At 49.0% G+C, this 18,688-nt stretch overlaps 1 protein-coding gene across 5 annotated transcripts; it reads right to left on the reverse strand.

Moving 5' to 3' along the window:
* Nucleotides 1-73: 73 nt before the first annotated feature.
* On the reverse strand, nucleotides 74-17,759 carry NCOA5 (nuclear receptor coactivator 5). 5 transcript variants are annotated; one of them, XM_032705029.1, is made up of 10 exons: nucleotides 16,195-16,270; nucleotides 14,490-14,676; nucleotides 13,907-14,014; nucleotides 9,950-10,016; nucleotides 6,162-6,521; nucleotides 5,798-5,913; nucleotides 5,548-5,674; nucleotides 4,685-4,884; nucleotides 2,387-2,710; nucleotides 74-1,998 (listed from the first exon to the last, which is right to left on the reverse strand). In XM_032705029.1, the coding sequence occupies exons 1-10, from the start codon at nucleotides 16,201-16,203 to the stop codon at nucleotides 1,343-1,345; spliced, it is 2,154 nt and encodes a 717-aa protein (XP_032560920.1). In that variant the 5' UTR covers nucleotides 16,204-16,270; the 3' UTR covers nucleotides 74-1,342. The 5 variants fall into 5 exon arrangements, with proteins under 5 accessions (XP_032560920.1, XP_032560922.1, XP_032560923.1 ...); XM_032705030.1 differs by lacking the exon at nucleotides 16,195-16,270 and adding an exon at nucleotides 17,568-17,670 and having other exon boundaries at nucleotides 498-1,998; XM_032705031.1 differs by lacking the exon at nucleotides 16,195-16,270 and having other exon boundaries at nucleotides 9,950-10,048.
* Between the last annotated feature and the right edge of the window lie 929 nt (nucleotides 17,760-18,688).

The following is an 18,688-nucleotide window of genomic DNA, read 5'->3' on the forward strand; positions in this document are numbered from 1 at the left end:
TAACAGCAAACACAGCAGAATAACGTATTCCAGGAGTACTGAGGTGTGAAAAAATGCAACAAATAATTTTTATGGCCTTTTATTAGAAAGTAATGTCCTCTTGTTAACAGCACAGAGAGAAAAGAAATGCTACAACACAAAACCACCTGGGACAAAGTAAATCCTCTGCTTCCTCAGTGTCTCTCGGTTCCCTGTAGGAAACCCACAGACTCCAAGAAGGCCATGACAGGGAGGACCACACAGTTAAGAGATGTTTTGTGTTCTGGTATCAAAGTATGTTACCGGTTAAAAACACGGTGAAGAATCACTGCCTGATCTTCCACTCCACTGTCCGCTGCAGCTACCAAAGCACTGAAAAAACGTATAAAATTATGGTATTGCATCTTGGCACTGCCTCTCCTCCTCAGATGGACAGAATACCCCATAACAACAAGGTGAGGTTTCAGAGAGCAGGATTCCCCCCGGTACTTAAGTGTTAGGTATTCCCAAGGGAGGGCCAGCAGCATATCAGCATGGCTGCAGCTGATCTACACTAACAACCGTCCCAAAGGCTGTAAGAAAAGGAAATTTATACACCAAATTTAACTGATCTTGACACTGATTACTTGGTGTAGGAACACTGACAAACCATTTGAAACCTCTGCCTTGGCTGGAAGCTCTTGTGCTGCAGATCTGTGCTCAACACAGGGCGAGGTGAGGAGCACGTGCCTCCCTGCCAGGACAGGGCAGGCCAGTGTGGAGGGACTGCAGGGTACAGTTCTGGTTACTGAGCAGTGGTCAGGCATGTGTTTCACAATTTTGGCTGCTAGTGCTATCACTGTACTTCCCAACTGGCTTATACACCATTAAAAAAAGAAGAAAAAAAAAAAAAAGAATTCCAAAGAAAAATAGTGCCCACAGTGGTGGGTGTCCAAGGCCCATCAGCATGACGCTGTGTTCAGTCCCTTAATTCCTCAAAACCACTGACCCAAAACTATACTGAGACCATTCAGTGAGCCCAGACTGCAGCTCACTGGGAAGGTGCACCAGGTGCTGGGAGTGAGGAAAATGCAGCAGGACTGATACTGCAGCAGTTTCTGGGATAGGACAACACAACCAATGATCCAACATTGTGCTGCAGAGAAAACGGAGCATTCTGCTCCAAACACTGCTAACCAGATCAAGGAGAAGGAGGGCAGCACCAGCAACCATTGGCAGCAATGCTGTGGGGGGTATGCTCTCACCAGAGTGGAGAGGACATGCACGTCCAGGGCATCTGTCCTGGGTCAAGGATGGGAGACTCCTTAAACAGCTATAAGTATGGAATGGCAAAGGGAAGGGGAACGGGCCTCACAGCTCAGCTCTAATAGTGTCGCTGGTAGGAACCCATCGGCTGCTGGGCTGAGGACCCTGCTCGCCCCTGGGCCACAGTTTGGCTCACAAGGTGGGAGAGCGCAGGACCACTCTGGATAAGGGTGTCCAAGGCTTTCTGTACACTGGGGTTGTCAAAGTTGATACCAGAGGACACTGGCCTTTGAGCGGGCACGCTGCCAGGCGCAGGGAGGCGGGTTTGGTGCTGACCATAGAGCGGCTGAGGTTGTGGAGGAGCCCCAGGTCTCGGACCCGCGTTTCTCGAAGGGCCCGGCAGAGCAGGAAGCTGCGTGCTTGGAGTCTGCAATCTCTGCTGAGCCTGGTTTAGATTTCCAGCACTCATCTGTGCTGGCCGGGGCTGCCCGCCAGCCAGGTTAGCAAAGTTCTGGTTGGGAGTGCTGCCCGAAGAGCCCGCGGGGGCCGCGGGACTGCTGTTTGCCACGGCGGCTGCCGCTGCTGCCGCCCCGCTGTTGAAGAGACTGAGGATTTTTGCTTGAAGCTCCTGCTGAGGATTAGAAGAGGATACTGGAACAGAAGGAGTAGAGACCAGAGGCTGTGAACCCTGATGAGTCTGAGAGCTTGGAAGGCTGGACTGACTACCCAGGGATGATCCTGAAGGTGCCCCCAAAGACTGTCTTGACATGGGTGCTGGGAAAGGAAGGAAAGGTGGTTAAAGCTCTGCAAATGCCCTTGAAGGGGCATCTAAAGAAAACTAGTGAAATTGCTACCAAAGACACAGCATCAGTGAACACCCACCCTCTGATTGGAGCTGCACAGCTCTAGGAACCCAAACCACACTGCAGAACTGAGTGTAGCAGCCCAACCAGTTATAGCAGTCCCGTGGGTGCCCTGAGAAAATCCACTATAAAAGGTCTTCCACATGAAAACTCTAAATTGTCTCAGGACTCCCAAGGACATGTCCATCTCAGTAAAATCATGCTCCCGGACTCCTCTGCAGTGCCAGGACTCCTTTCCTGTCCCAGCCCCGTGGGCCACAAACCACATGATAAACCTTGCCTGGGGCCGAGAGACTCACCCTGCAGAGATTCAGAGCTGCCCCGCAGTAACCGTTCCTTCCGGTCCCTCAGGTAATTAATGACTTTATCTATCTCCTCAGCAGTCAGGTAGCGATTGTCTGCCAGTAGGTTCAATAGAGCCTGGATCCCGGGAGGGTGACCTCCTCTGACACCCTCCTCCATGGGGGGTGGGCGCTCCCGCTCCTGCAGAACAGCCTCGTCTGCCATCTTGGCAGCCTGCCGGGCGATCTCCTCCCGCTCCTTCTCCCGGGACTCTGTTTTGTAGCGCTCGTAATTCCTTGCCACCAGCACCATGGCATCAGCTTGGGGCATGTTGCGGTGTTCTGCACAAGGAAAGAAACACTCTGAGTGACCTGAAGTGACACTGAGGGAGGTGCCCGTTCCTGAGTGACCTGAAGCGACACTGAGGGAGGTTCCATTCCCCCCGACCGCCAGCACAGCACAGTCAGCAGCAGGCACTGCCCAGGGAGTGCCAGTGCAGACTTGGGAGCTTCCCAGGCACACGGAAACAGTTACATTTCCAAGGCCAACAAAAGGTCCACAGCTATCGCCCAGCAAGGCCAGCCTTTCCTTCCAAGGCCCAAAGCTCTAAGCAGACATCCTGTCATCCCAGAAATGTCTTTCCTGCCTCTCACCAGTTAAAAGGGAAAGCAGCTCCCTCTACCTCTCACATAAATCCTCAGCGCTCCAAGAGGAGACAGTCCCAGTCATTTTACTGCTAAACCCTTGGACAGATCCAAAGCTTGCCCTTTGAAGGCTGTAGGCTTCCCAGAGGAGGACAGCCATGGGAACACTTTTGTTTCTGTACTGCCAACGCCTTAACATGGCATGTGCTGGTGCAGCTGGGGAGGAAGCAGCACTGGCTTAGTGTCACATGGCTGCTCATGTTCACCACTCTGGGGCAACAAGCAGCAATCAAGTTCTTCTGTGACAAAATGAATAATGGCCAATTCCAACAGTGTGTTTTGAGTTCATTATTTCAACCTCCCAAAGCACAAAGGCAAACATTCCCCTGAACACAGATTTAAGCACAGAGATCAAAAGAGCCTTCACCTTCCAAAAAGTGCCTAAAGCTCTGGGCAGGGCAATTCTCACACCTGCAGAACATCCAATCCTGCCAGCCTTTCCCACCTAACAGGAAACTGGGGTTCATTTTAACATTACGCTTTGCGCAGGTTGTGAGAGAGTTCCCTGAAACAACCGTGCAGGGAAAGGTGGCCACGAGCAGTTGAAGTGAGCATATTTAATCTCTGCAATGAGCTGTGGATGAGCTAATGACTGGGGTTCCCACCAGGTCTGATACACCGGCAGATCCAGAAAAGAAGCTTTGGCCTCCCGCCAGAGGTTTAACAGGTGTTAAACCAAAGGAGTTAAGAGTTAAAACCAAGGGCAGTGGAAAGCCCAGTGACAGTGTGCAGGAGCTGTGTTCCTCCAGAAAATAAGGGAACTCTCCTATCACATCTGCATCTGATGTTAAAAGAAACTGGGCTTCTCCAGTCAGTGAGCACACACCAACCACTGACTGTGCACTGAGACATTTCCTCTCCCAGATGAACTCACAGAACATTATTGGGAACACAGTAAGGGAGAAATAATCTTTGAAAGTTCAACTTTGGTCAAACCAGTCACCTGTGCAGACAGAGTATATGAATTGGCCTATGATCAGAGCAAAGGCTGCTTTCCCAGATCACATTCTCACAAGGCATTTTTAATACCTACACCCACCCTCATGCAACAATCAAGTCACCCCGAGATGGAAAGTGATGTGACAAGTGTAATGGCTCTAAAAAGTAGAGCATATACACCCAAACACTTTGTAGTTCTATCTTTTTATAACTCCTCCCAGTTTCATCATCAGATCTCTACCTTGACCAAATCTTTATTAAAACACATTTGAAATGTGTCCTGTAATTTGTCACATTCCAAATAGGCTCTCTTTGAGAGCAACAAGTGATAGAGTGAGGTTGGGTTGGTATTACTTGGAGATCTCCCACGGCAGTGCAGCCATTTCTAGCACTGGAGTCCATGACTTTTCCTGAGACAGGAAAGCTGGCAGTGTTAGAAGCCAAGAACACATCTGAGATTCCTTCTTGGCAGGAATTAGACAGTCCTTTAGACAAAGGGCAAACAGAGTATTATGGGAGCTTGTACATAATGATATTCATGTTTATGACACCGTGTCAACTCATTAATAACTACTTATGTGACAGCAAGGATGACCTTTGCCCTGTGTGGTTCTGCCTGAAAGAAAGGTTCAGAGTGACCATGCAGTTCCCAGCCTACTGAGACCTCAGTACCTTGTGGGGTGCCAAACATGATGTTAACAGTGCAAGAGCGGTGAACTTGATGCTGCTGGGTGATGACAATGGCAAAAGGAGACCCTCCTCTGCTCACATCGTCCAGGGCTTGTGTCAGTGACATCTCTGTGTTGAGGAAGATCAGGTCCACTACCATGCCCAGATCCCGCACCTTCCGCCCCACTGACTCGGCGTACTCCCTGTCACAAAGCAAAGCCAGCAGTTTAACACATCAGTCACACACAGAAACAGAAACCTTGGCACATTCACCCTCTCCACCATCTCAGATTTGCTTTTCTGATGACTTGCCCAACTTCATTATGTTTATCAGGACAGTACTAAAGCAATCCCATTACAGTAATAGAATAGCCCTTATTCTGATCTGAATCAGTCATTTCAGTTTAACTGAAATAAATTACAAATCAAGCCTTGGCTTAGCTGAGAGAATGTTTGCAAAGGGATTTACACTATTATAAATTTGTTCACACAAACATGTGTTTAAACTGAACTCATTAAGGGAGGAAATTTATGCCTGCAGACGTCCAAGGGGTACAGAGCAGAGCAGCCAACCTACAGAACTCAGCCTGTCACGACAGGCTGATATGAAGAGTAGGTAGAAAAGTATGAGGAGAAGGTACAGAGATAGGTAACAATGGGGAAATAAATGCAATCACAAGATACATTTCCACATCTCATCAACATATATTCCCAGAAGAGCAACAAGGAGCTATAGCTTTCTGAGGACTCTGAAGCCACATTTCTCAAGAGCAACCCATAAGACAAACAGCCTCAAGGCAGGACTAAGTTTACATCCATTCTCCTCTACTATGCAATAATAAAACCGGTTGTAACTATCTTCTTACTTTGTCTGTTTATTCACCACTATCACAGAACAATCCACAGGTCTCTCTGCATCGAAACGCCTCTTGATTTCCTCATAGTACTGACGGTACAGCTCCTCCCGGCGCCGCTCCTCGCGCTTCAGGCGGTCTGAAACGAGCCGCAGGGACAGAACAAGTGATGCCCTTTAGACCTGCTCAGAGGGGCACAGAACACCTCGGGGTCGGCACTGCGGCACCCCTGCACCCTCCCATAAGTGTTCCAGGTACTCACCCTCTGAATTCACTGGAGCTCTATCGAAATGGTCCTTGTAGCGGTCGTAGTAAGAGTCGTCCTTGCGCCGGTAATAGTCCTCAAGGCGCAGGTAACGGTCGTAAGATTCATCTCGTCTGCAACGTTCACAGAAACAGCAAAGGTTTCCGTGCTCCAGCACAGTCTCAGGCAGTGACTTCGGCCAGTGCATCTCACACAGACCCTCCCCAAGTTTAATATCTGAGGTACCCACCCACTCCCCTCAGCACGACTCTCCCCAGTCAGGGTGATTTCCTTAAACACCTGATACCACCTAAACCAGTGCAGCCAGCGTGGCAGAAAAGCCATAAAAACCAACCGGCAAACATGATCTGGCCGAGTTTACCTGTACATGGGGTCTCGAGGGTCTCTCATATCCCGTGGATCCCTCACATCTCGTGCATTTCTCATATCCCGCGGATCCCTGTATCGGTCATACAGCGGCTCCCGTGGGTCACGAAGATCTCTAACATCACGCGGGTCCCGCAGGTCCCTTGGATCCCTGATATCCCGTGGGTCTCGCAGGTCCCGTGGGTCCCTGTGGTCTCTGGCGTCACGCATGTCTCTGGCTCGAATGTCTCGAGCGTCTCTGGCATCTCGCCCGTTCCTGCCATCCCTGCCATCTCTGGGGTCCCTCCGTGGGCTCCCCCGAAGAGGGGAGCGGTCGCGTCTGCCATCTCGGCCATCCCCGTAGGCATATGGCTCTCTGAGGAAAACACCGGGGAAATTCCGTTAGTCTGCAAACATTGGTACAAGGTTACCTCTAGATCTCTTACCTGAGGTGCCAAAGCGACCCTTCTCTCAGCAGCTGAATCCTCCCTCCTATCCCACAACAGCAAAAATTGCCCAAAAATCATATTTTTGAAGAAGTCTGGAGAAGGTTCTTAATTCTAATGTTCATTCAAACAAGACCCAGAGAGCTCCTTAATGAAGCATCACTAAAAGTGTAGAGCACCTGTGGAAGAAGTAAACAGGCACTTCAGAAACGGCCATTTCAAGGCCTCTGTCCTCCAACGTCAGTCACAGATCATCCATCAAACATGTTTTGCAAATTCTCTGAGAGAATTTAAGGTGATGTAGGCTACTACCTACAGATATGTGATAGCCAGGAGTGATCAAGGGATCCATTAAATTCACTCATCAGTGACAGCAGAACACCTGACATAACGTTACTGGCATGTGATTAAAAAAGGAGCAGCTTGTGACCAAAGACACTGCAGGGTCCACGTTGTGGCTGCATTTGTGCTGCTGACAGAAAGCAATAACAGCTATTGCCGTGTCCTGGATTTGAGGGATACTTCTGTAGAGAGCCGGTCTTATGTTTATGATGCCACATGTTAAGAGGGTACTAAACCCAACCAGCACTCCATCCTCAGCAGCCACAACAGGCTTCTCTGTTGGATCTGAATGATCCAGCTCATTCAGACTTCGTCTTCAGAGGCAAGGAAGAATAATGTTCCAGTCTTCATCTTTCCCCAAAACAGTAGTGTTTTTCCAAGTTGTAATCTGTTTTCCAGAAAAAAACATAACTTCGCTGTAGTCAAAGCCAAACATAAAAAAAACTTGCAGAGAAACTACTGCGCTTGATGTGTTCGGAATATTCTTTCCCCAAAATACTGACAACCATCAGGAAAAAACCCAGCTTTTTGAATCTTTTTATTTCCCAAACTTGACAAGACTTTTACAGCTCTCAACCAGCCTAATCTAGTTCATGAAAGACAAGCAGAACTTACTGCAGTGCAGTCATGTAGTGGTCACCTGGAGAGAACAGCGAGTCGGATGTGCCCAAGTTCAGGGTCAGGCAGAGCGGACAGGAACAAGATGAAGGAGCAGAGTCTGTGCATGGATTTTGGTGTTGGACACCCAGCTGTGCTGGGGGCACACAGGAGTGCTGGCATTCTCTGTTTGTGTGTCAGATACAAGCCAGATTTTGGGACAAGCTAGAGTTGCCACCAAGAGCATAAACAGCCTCCTCCTGTAAGAGACATGCTATTTGCAGACAAACAAGTGCAAACTCCCTCAGCCTCTTGGACAGGCAATGTGCTTTTTGTTTGTGATCTGCATTGAAACCACATCTCGTAAGAGTCATGGCCCCCTTCCCCCCAAACCTACAGCGAACAATGGCAGAAGCTCAGGGGAAACTTCTGACTTGCTCTAATGGAGGTCGAGTGGCTGATCTTTCCGTAGCTGTGAGACCATTTAGCAAAACAGCCAGATGCAGGGGAATTGTTTGGCATATGACATTTATTCTGCTGGAGTGGGGGTGACCAGAACAGGCCACATTCATTATCCGCAGAGACAAAAAGATCCGGAATGAACAACACACAACTGCGACAGAAGTAGAGACGTGGCACAGGTCCCCTCGGCTCTCGTGCCCGTGTGGCTGCCCGGCTCCAGGGAGGTGGCAGCACAAAGGCACAGCTCCTTCTGCTTCCACACCTCAGTCTCCATGGTCCGACTCCTGCAGTGTTGGCACCACTACCCACACCTGCTCGGGACACGGCACCGCCGGCCCGGCAGCGCAGGGCTCTGCACCCCGGCTTCGGCAGCTGTGATCCCAGGCCACGGTGTGGGCCAGAGTCCATCGCCCACAGCCACGCCCAGGACTTGATGGCTGAGAGCTCAATGCCTCCCATGCCCACGGTGCTGTGTGGGACCTGGTGCTAACCACATGGGATGACCACGGTGTCTGCAGTGCCAGCTGGAATCCAGTGCCTGTCACAGCAGCACCAAAGCCTTCGGCAGCCGTGGCAGTTCAGTTCACAGCCTGGTGCCCACAGCAGCATGGCTCACGCACCTTCAGTGCTCCTCAGGGCACCTCACACAGGCAGGATGACAAAGGTTCTGATGCCCATGGCATCAGTGCCTGCTGCTTGTCCCTCTGCAGCATGGTCCAAGGACCAGTGCTCTCGGCCTGGGTGCCTGCCCCTCACCCCTGCAGTGCTGCACGGCACCGTCAGTGGCACGGAGGCCAAAGACATGCCATGAGTGCCTGCTGCTCACATACTCCCAAGGTCTTCACAGCAGCACGGAGCACACCTGACTCTGCCTGGCCCAAGGTTTGCTGCATCGTCACGAGAACCCACAGAACAAGAGCTGTGTGCCCAAAGCATTTCCTGGGTCTGACACCCACCCACTGGTCTTTGCAGGCACATCTGGCCCTGTGCAGGGTAAGTGCAGCACATAAAAAACATAAATGATGCCAAGAATTGAAGCTACTCATTCTCTGGGCCTTGTTTTTGGTGTAAACGTCCTGCTAGTTGCACTTTTTTCCCATTTTTGGTAATTTAACTGGTCAAGTTAGTGAAGAACACCAGACACGTGGGAGCTTGATTACCTTCAAGTTCAACAAGAACCACTCCTTTTGTGGAAAACTTTACAGTACAGGCACAGGGGTAGATGCCTTAAACCAAACTACACCACAGCACGTCTTTGTGTGCTCCCTAGTAATGCTGTGGAAAGGAAACTGAAGTAATCTTCCTGTGGCAGGTCCATCCACGTCTTCTCCCCTTGCCTGTGACTTCCCACACAGAGGGAAGTCACACTGTGCCCACTGAGAGGTGGTGAACCAGAAGCTGGAGGGTACATGTCAGTACCACACTGTGGGGGCTCCAGGCACAGACAACACGAGCGCAGGTGCAGGCAGGACCGTGCAAGAGACATTTTGCTCCATCTTGTGCTTCATTCAAATGCTGTTTTCCAGTCTCATTCTCGCACTGGTAGCTTTCATCATCAGAAGAGGCAAGACCCCAAAGTCCTCTGCAGTGTTCCTGGTGCTGTGCTGCAGCCCCTTGGCATTCTTTACCTATGCCTCGGCTTCTCCGATTCTGGAGGCAGGAGCAAACATCAAGGGTACTCTTCCTCACAAGGCTCTTACAGCCTGTGCTGCAAAACCTAACACTTGGCTGCAGTAACAGCAGTAGACACGAGGTTTCCCTCGTGCCCCCCGAGGTGTCAGAGCCAGAAGAGCTCCCAGAGGTGGAGCAGCCACATCCCGACTGTCTCACCGGAGCATCGCTGTTTGAGTGGGGAGGTGGCGGTAGGGAAGAGACACAGACATTTAGCACAGGCCGCTGGGCTCATGCCCTGGAGGCCTGAATTCCTAGTACAACTCACTGCTTCCAGGTACTTTACCTTCGTGTTGGACTGGACCTTGATGAAGCCTTATTCATATTTCTTCTTTCCACTGCTTTATTAATATCTGTAAAGAATAATCAACCCATCTGTTCAATGCTATGAAACAAAAAAAAAGATCATCAGCACAATTCAAATGAAAGCAACTTAAGCTCAACAACATCCAGATGGTGCAAGAAAATCCATTCAGCAGAGAGACATTGTCACTTTGACAATTTTTTATTAAGTTTAGATAGTACAACATAATGAAAATTTCATGGATTTCTCTGACTTCAAAATAGGGTGGACAGCTTTGGGTGAAGTTTTAACCCTGCATGTTCAGGCCTACATCCAGACTCTTCATTCCATAAGAGAACCTCTTTCTTCTGCAGTCTATGAGCGAGCAGAAAGCGACTCATGGACTCTAGGAGAAAAAGCAGAGTCTGAAAACCTCCAAGAAAGGTATGATGGCCAGCACAGTCTTAAGTTCACAGCCAGTCCTGTTCAACGGAGCATGCCGCTACCCTTGTCGGAAATAATCCAAGGGTTCTCAAGTGGCACTTGCAACTGCCTTCCAAGGGACTGCTGCAGTTAAGGTGCACAGCCCCCACCACCAAGAAATGGGATCCGGGAGCCTGGAGCACAAGCTCCTTATGAAGTCAACATGGTGCACTCAAAACACCACTGTTAACATGATGCAAACTGAGGCAACAGACGGGAAATTTGAAAACTGGTTGGCTTCTGAACATCTCCATGAAAAACTCCATGAAGTGAAACACAAAGAAGTAAGAGAGCTGAAGAAACAGAGTCTTGTTCTCAACCAGCAAAAGTGAAGTTGCCCAGAACTGGCAGGGACCCACACTGTTCTACTGTTAAGAAACAAAGTCTCCCATGACAGCTGACTGGAGATGAAAGAATGCACTGGAGTGGGGCAAGAGCAAATAGAAGTGACTTTGGACATTTTACTGAGAGCCTTTTAAGGAAAAGAACAAACCAAACCTAGGCCCTATCTGCTCCCTCAGAATCTATCAACAATTAACATTTCTGATGAGTTATTTGCATTAACTACTTTCAAAGCCCTTGCAAGAGAATAAACATGCCACAATGTCTTTAGGCAGACTCAGTCTTAATATATTCTGTAACTTCCCAAACTATCCTTTATTATTTTCAAGACTAAAATTGGAATTAAGGGATCAGGTCTAATTTTTGCTCTTGTTGTCAATGAAGCAGCAGCATGTTCCCTTTCTGCGGGGGGAGAAAAGCGAGAACAATCTGAACATTAACTACAACTGCAGCATAACAACATTCACAGGACCCCAAAGTATCTCTCCAGGAACAAACACAGCTGCAGCTTCTACTGTCACAAACTATACATGGAGGACATTTACTCTCTACATAGTTTTAGCCACTGAAGACAGGAAAATACTTCTGTGCATTTGTGGAAATACCTGTATGATGCTACACTGGAGTTAAACTCTCCCCAAACCTTTTACCTTGTTATTAGCAATTATATTTAATACTCAGTCTGCATAGCTGAAGTAACTGTTCTCCTTGTATTTATTATTTAGTTGGTAATTTTTTTTCCCCTTAAAGTCAAGTGTTACCTTTAAGTAAGACACTAGCTGCTTTCTTTGGTTTAAGATTATTTTTATTTTCTGTTTTAAGATGCCATTGCAGAAACCTATTATGATTTTTACACCCAATACATTTATTTCAAATAAAAAAAAGTATTTAATTCTGCACAAAAATATTTAACTAGAAGAAAAAAAACCACCTTTGACAGGGATCCATCTCTTGTGCAAAATGAACAGATTTAATAACACTTTATTTAATGCAAATAGCATTTACAAGTCAAGTATTTGAACACTGACAAAACTTCAGGAAAAAAACCCCAAACAAAAAGTCTTCTATCCTGTAGGATTTTGAGATGACAAGGCCACTGTAATCACACAGTGTAACCTTCTGAACAAACACAGGTGACAGGAGTTTCTGGAATCACATTCCTCTCTCAAGTGCAGCAGTGGCACTGAACTAGGGCTTATCTTTTAGCAAAACATGCAATTCCAATTTAAAAGTCTTCAGAGCACAGAAACCACCACAGCTCCAATAAGTTACTCCGGAAGCCAATTACTCTGCTGTTAAAGAAAACTATTTATTCCCATTTAAGGAATTGTCACACCTATGCCTACCAGATTAAAACTCCCTGATCTCCAGGTCTGCCTGTAACACACAGATCACATCACTCCTTTCCCTCTTGAGGTTTTTGCTAGTTTTGTTCTCTAACTCTAAACCTCTCTCTCAGGTTTTACCAAGGCTTCTCCAATTTAGCATTATCCTTTTTTGAACCAGGCAAACCAGAACTGAACACGATATTCCAGCAGCAAAACCCCACAGGTACCAAAACCTCGCACACCTGTGTTCTGTAGGGCCAAGGATGTCCAAAGCACTGGCTGGGCACAGACCTTCCCTTCTGGCTTCACTGAAAGCTCAGGTCTGTCTGCATCCAGCTTAACAAGTCCAGGTCCTTTCACCATCAGTGACTCATCCTCATTATCTCATTCTCTTTTTAAAATACTATTTTCTCTCCAAGTCACCTATAAAAGCACTGTACGGCCAGGAATCAGTTTTCCCAGACCATGACTCAAAGCACTGAGATATTCCATCTGTGTTACACTGACATTCATGTGAGACCCATTTAACTCTGTTGGTTTTAACTGTTCTAGTTTGTTATCAAATCAAACCCCTTACAGCAATCTGTACATCTGCTACTTCCAGCACCCTAAGAGTAAGTTCGACAGGATTTATTTTGATTGGCACTAATCAGTTCCCTTCTCACTAGTGTCAGGTGAAAGAATCCCTCTGTTTCCAGGCGCTGATGCCAGGCTCATCCCATTTATGCTGCCTATTGGCTCACCTGCAGCACTCTCCTAGCTCCTTGGAAACTCCCTAGTTCTCCCAGGCTTGTGGAAAAACACCAGTAACAGCCTAGGCAGGTCTGCATTTCACCGAGCCTCACAAATGTTAATTCTTCTGAGAGGTCTAGTTTTGGTATCTGCTGTTTTACCTTTTTTTGTTTTGCTACTGAAATGGAAATTACATTAAACACACCTTCTGCCTCTTCAAAAACAGAGAGCAGAAACATTAACTGGTCCTCTCCAGTAAGAAATTTTATCATTTCCAGTCAGTTACCCCCTAGTTTCTAAAACAGCCCCTACACTTGGACAATGCTGGACATCAATTCTTCTTGTATCCTTCTACCCTCCTCATCTATTTGCCTCCATTTCCATCTCCAGGCTCCTATTTTTTACTGTACACACACCTTCCCACAGGATACTATTTATTGCTCCTTTCATTCTTTTCTAAGTCAAACTGTTTTTCTTCAAATTAGCACAGGCTTACTTCAAAGTAATTTTTTTCCTTCCATTTAGAAGATTACTCGTGGATTTCTAACCATTCATTTCCATTTAAGTCTGCTCCCAGCACATTTAGCAGAATTATCTTCATCTTTATGAAAATGTCCTTTTTAAAGTACTCAGTATTTATAGCACTGCTTAACGGGTTGGTTCCACACGGGCAAAAATCTGAGTTAAGGTTACTTATCCAACCAGTCGCTAAGTGCTGTGACCAATTTCTCTGAGCACGTCAAAACGAAGCCCAGTTTTGGTTTACAAATGTTATTAAACCGTGCTGGCGGTTTCAAGGATCGCTTTCCAGGGCTTACTTGTTGCACAGTTTTTATACAGGGTAAGAGAGCTTCCCAAACACTAACATGTAAAAATTCAGAGTAAGACCCGGGCAGCAAGGTGAGCCACACTGCAGGTGAAGCCCAGAGTGCGAACTCAGGAGGCAAATCCACACTGAGCAAAAGTGATTTGAGACCAAGGCCGGGCAAGTTTCAAGGAGCTTTAAAACCAGAGCACTCTTTCTTTCTCCCGAACGCATGCTGGGGTCAGGAGAGCGCGGAGCAGTTTTCCTTACCTAATCTATACCCTTTATAAAGGCGACCCTTCTCACCGTCCAGAGCGGCCTGGACATCTTCTAGACGGTCATACTGCACGAACCCATAGCCATGGTACATGCTGAGGGCTGCAAGAGTTAACAGCAGGGCAAGACCAGTTACAACCACGCCACAGTGCCGACCCACACCTAACCCCACCAGCTGAACTCCCACAGGGGCTCTACCCACTTCCTGGGAAAAATCAAATCCACCAGGATCAAAATGCAGAGCTCAAAGGCTCTGATCAACTCCCTTCTGACAAGGCAGTGACCAAAATACAGCCCATGAAGTGACCAGGATTTGACTTGAGAGGCTACGAAGTCACTTGAAAGAGCACTGTAGCATCACACCGTAACCCCAAGAGCCAAAACATAGCTGATATATTTGCATTACGTTTGAGCTGTACTGAAGGAATCACTTTTCCAGAGAAAATTATCATTAAAAGGTCACTTTTTAGGAACATTAGTCACTCCTCTCATCACCATCAAATAGCATTTGACAAGCATGAACCGATATTTCTCACTGAAATCCCTGCCACGAAAAGCCATAAGATAATATACTAACCCCTGATTTTGCCATATTTTGAAAATATCTCTTCCATTTCTTCACGAGTCATGTGGTCTGTGGGCAAATTGCCGACAAAAAGTCTTCTCTCTAAATCCTGAGGATTGGTGCTGTTAGTGAAGTCGCTCTGTTTGATGCTATTGCTCTTGCGTCCTCGAGCCATTTTGCTTTCGTTCCAAATCCAACTCTTCGCAAAAAAGAAAAATGGCCATGTATATAATTTCAATCCATGACATTAAAATTAAACTGGAACAAGATTAAACTTAACAGCTTTGCAGACTAGAAGCCAACTGGGTCTGCTTGACGCAAACTTCACTCCAGAGAAATCTTAATATGAGGGACACAGAGGTCGGGCAAAAACGTTCACTGCAGCATTTTGGTTGAGCTTTTCTGTAATACCGAAAGGTAGCAAACCTAATTATTTTGCAGATAGGTTTTAATGGTTTAACTCCAACCTAAGATACAAATAGCACTAATTTTCCACTAAAAAGTCTTAACTTTAAGCTTTTCAATACACCCATTGTTGTCACATCTAGTTCTTCAATCCAAGAAGCGTTGAAATTTATGCAATATTTTAATAAGCGGAAAGGAAACACTCATTGCAACATTGCATAACAGCACCCAAATATTCCAATAAGGCTCGGAATGAGGCATCAGGAAGTACTGCTGAAACGCTCCTGAGCGACCACACCTGGATCACTTCACTAAATGTGATATCTCAGCTTTCCAACTCCAGAAAGCACAGCTTCTCACCCGTACCCCTGTTAGACAGCAAATCCCTGTCCCCATGGAGATGTCAGCTCCCACAGCAGGCGGGTCCACAGCTGGGAATTTAACCACCCCCAGGTAAATGCTGCACCCTTCCTCACCTCCCCCATGCAGCAAAAGCACATTCCCTTAGCCCACACCCCTGCACGCAGCTGGAGCAGTCAGCAACATTCACTGCACAAACTCACTCAAACAATTACAAAACAAAAAAACCCCAACAAACAAAAAATAACATAACAAACACTACCAAGCTAATAAGAAACACCACCCCCACAATTCAGACTTTCTGGTTTAAAACTCACCACCAGATAAAGCTTAAAGAAACGGATAACCCTGGGACTTTCAAGATGAACTCGAAAGTTTGAAAACTATTTAATGAAGTTGTCCTACTTCCTAAACATTCACCTAGAGGAATGCAGGATGGGATTTTCTGCAGCATGCAAGAAGCCTGGAAAAAGAAAGCTGATGAAATTGAGTGTATCAACAAAAACTTCTCCTGTTAATCATGTGGTGCCTACAACCACCACAATCCCTAGCAGCAACCTAGAGGATACAATTTAAAAGTCATCTCTAAATAAACAAGCCAAATGTCCAAAAACATAAACCCAGCTTCATATAAATGCTTTTACAACACTTAACTGGCATGAAAAATACATCTACTCCAGATTTGAGACATAAAATTTATTTATTTATTCTTTAAAGATCAATCAATTTCACATTTGTATCACTCTTCCCATTTTTCGGGAAACCCTGCAGAAATGGGAGGCAGAGAACGGCTCCCTGCCTAATAAACTTCTTAAAATGAACTGCCAGAACGGAGAGGAGGAAAAAAACCCAACACCCAAACCAAAATCCAACAAAATTCATTCTCTCCACCACTTTTGCCCCAATCGTCCTGCAAGTTTGTCCACACACACATGCATATATAGAATTTTACCTTCCCCATCAGAAGGGTCAAATCTCATCACATTTTCCTGAATGGAAGCACTGGATTTCTATTCCACTACTGCAGCTCAAGTTCTCATCAGCTGAGGGGAAAGAAGTTTTCGAAATTCCTCCAAAATGACAAAGTGGCAATAAAACATGGAAGGACCCATCTGGCCCAAGTTCCCATGAGGAGCAGGATTCCTTCTCCAGCTCTGAGCACCACGAGGGACAGGGATGGGGACACAGAGCCCCTGCAAACACCTGCTGGGGCCACATCTGTATGGGTGGTCTCGGGATGCCACAGACACACACAGCAAACAGGTGCCAAACAGGCCCCCAGCTGCTGGTGGGACATCTCACTTGCAAGATAAAAAGCTGCAAGAAACTCCCTTTTCTTTTCCTCAAGGGTGGGGATGTGGGGGTGGCTGAGGAACAAGGTGCAAGAGCTTTCCACGTGAAGAAAAACAGGGAGCCTTTTTCCCACTTCAATCCCAACACTCAGATGAGTTGAGTTACTCCAGAACTTCCATCTAAGAGCATTTCCTGGCTCTGACCATTTCCCATGCAGTTGATCACATAGCTAAGGGTCATTTAGTGATCATAAGACCAGAATAAACGAATGTTGTTGTCCCGGCTCTAGCCACGCTACACCAGGTGAACAACTAATTCCTACATTAAATCTTTTTGTATGGATGTAGCCAGAGAGGCACCAGGGCAGCTTAAAGGTGCCAATTCCCCGTGGAGTAACTATGACAGGACAGCCCACGGCACCTCCTGCGCCAACAAATCCTCTGGAAGTTAATTAAAGCCACATCTCTAAAAACCTTATACTTAAACCCAAAGTTGTTTATTAGTAGCGCTACAGCTTCGGGAAGCAAGACTCTGCTGGAGTGGTGCACTGGAGCTAATTTGCCACAAGCGAAACACGACACAACTCCGCGAGAAGTCCGCGGGCCCGGCAGGAACAGTTGGCACCGAGGGCAGAAAGCAGCGGTGCCGAGGAGCGGGGGGCTCCCCTCGGGGCCGACCCGCCCGCCCGCCCCGGCCTCCGCACACGGTAACCCGGGGAGCGCCTCCGCCTTCCTCCCGCCCCGACGCCGCGGGCCCCCCGCAGCTCCCGGGGCGGCGGGGACGGGCCGCCGCTCCTACGGGCCGCTCTCCCCGTGGACTCCGCACGTCCCCGCTACCAGCGCCGCTCACGGCCCGCCCCGAGCCCCGGCGGTCCCGCACCGCCCGGACGTGCGGCCCGCCCCCAGGCCGCGGGGCGCGCCCGGCCCGGCCCCAACCGGTGGCCGGGAAGGACCAGGCCGCCCCTGGGGCTCGCTGCCGCGCGCCGCTCGGCCGGGCGGTCGGCGCAGCGCGGCCGCGGCCCCGCAGACTCACCGCCGCTGCCGGCCCGGTCCCGGAGCCCCCTCAGGCCGCCGCTGCCGCCAGGACAAAGGCGCCACCCGCCGCTGCCGCACGGCGCCGTCGCAAAGCCGGAGAGGAGAGAGCGTGGTCCCTATGGTGACGCGCGACGCTTTACGGCACAGCGCGGCGGCGGGCCGCCCTCCATGCCTGCCGAGGCAAGGGGTTGGATCCCGGCATGCACCGCGGGTCGCGCCGCAAGGCACGCCGGGAGTTGTAGTCCCGAGGAGGACGGGAGGGTGCGGCCGCTGGGTGGCGCTACCGGACCTCGCGCGGGGGAGGCGACGAGACCGTGACCGGGATAGACCAGGATTGGGATCAGACCGGGATCGGGATCAGACCGGGACTGGGATCAGACCGGGATCGGGATCACACCGGGATTGGGATCAGACCGGGATCGGGATCACACCGGGATTGGGATCAGACTGGGACTGGGATCAGACCGGGATTGGGATCAGACCGGGATCGGGATCACACTGGGATTGGGATCAGACTGGGACTGGGATCAGACCGGGATTGGGATCAGACCGGGATCGGGATCAGACCAGGACTGGGATCAGACCGGGTCTGGGATCAGACCGGGATTGGGATCAGACTGGGACTGGGATCAGACCGGGTATGGGATCAGATCAGGATTGGGATCAGACTGGGACCGGGACTGGGATCAGACCAGGATTGGGATCAGACCGGGACCGGGGTCAGGGTTGGGATCAGATGGGGACTGGAGCTACGACTGCTCAGGGATCAGGGTCCCTGTGCTGCACCCCCAGCCCCAGGGCCATCTGAGCAGCAGCACCGACACTGCTCTGCCCTGCAGTGCGAGCACCAGCACCAGGGGCTCCCGTAGGGGCTCCCCTGAGAGCAGCTCCTGCCACCTGGGAGCAACAGGTCCTGCTGCCACCCAGAACCAGGAGCAAGGGGCACTCACAGCCCCGGGGCCACAGGGGACCCTGCACAGCCAGTGCCTGGGGCTGTGGGGACTTCCCAGGCTGGGCTCAGGGGAGTTGGGCCCAGAAATCCCCTCCCCGCCACTGCCACCTCCCTCTACCCTCGAGACTCCCCCTGGGACCCTTTGTGCTCCTAAGCGAGTCAGTTCT

The sequence above is a fragment of the Chiroxiphia lanceolata genome, chromosome 17 (genome assembly GCF_009829145.1).
Source record: "Chiroxiphia lanceolata isolate bChiLan1 chromosome 17, bChiLan1.pri, whole genome shotgun sequence".
Taxonomy (NCBI): Eukaryota; Metazoa; Chordata; class Aves; order Passeriformes; family Pipridae; genus Chiroxiphia; species Chiroxiphia lanceolata.

Excerpts from the sequence above, each read along its gene's own strand:
- NCOA5 (XM_032705029.1), bottom strand. Across the intron at positions 5,675-5,797 it reads AGCTCCAGTGAATTCAGAGG|ACCGCCTGAAGCGCGAGGAG; the intron begins GTGAGTACCTGG and ends GGCTCGTTTCAG. Across the intron at positions 1,999-2,386 it reads CAGCTCTGAATCTCTGCAGG|CACCCATGTCAAGACAGTCT; the intron begins GTGAGTCTCTCG and ends TTCCTTTCCCAG.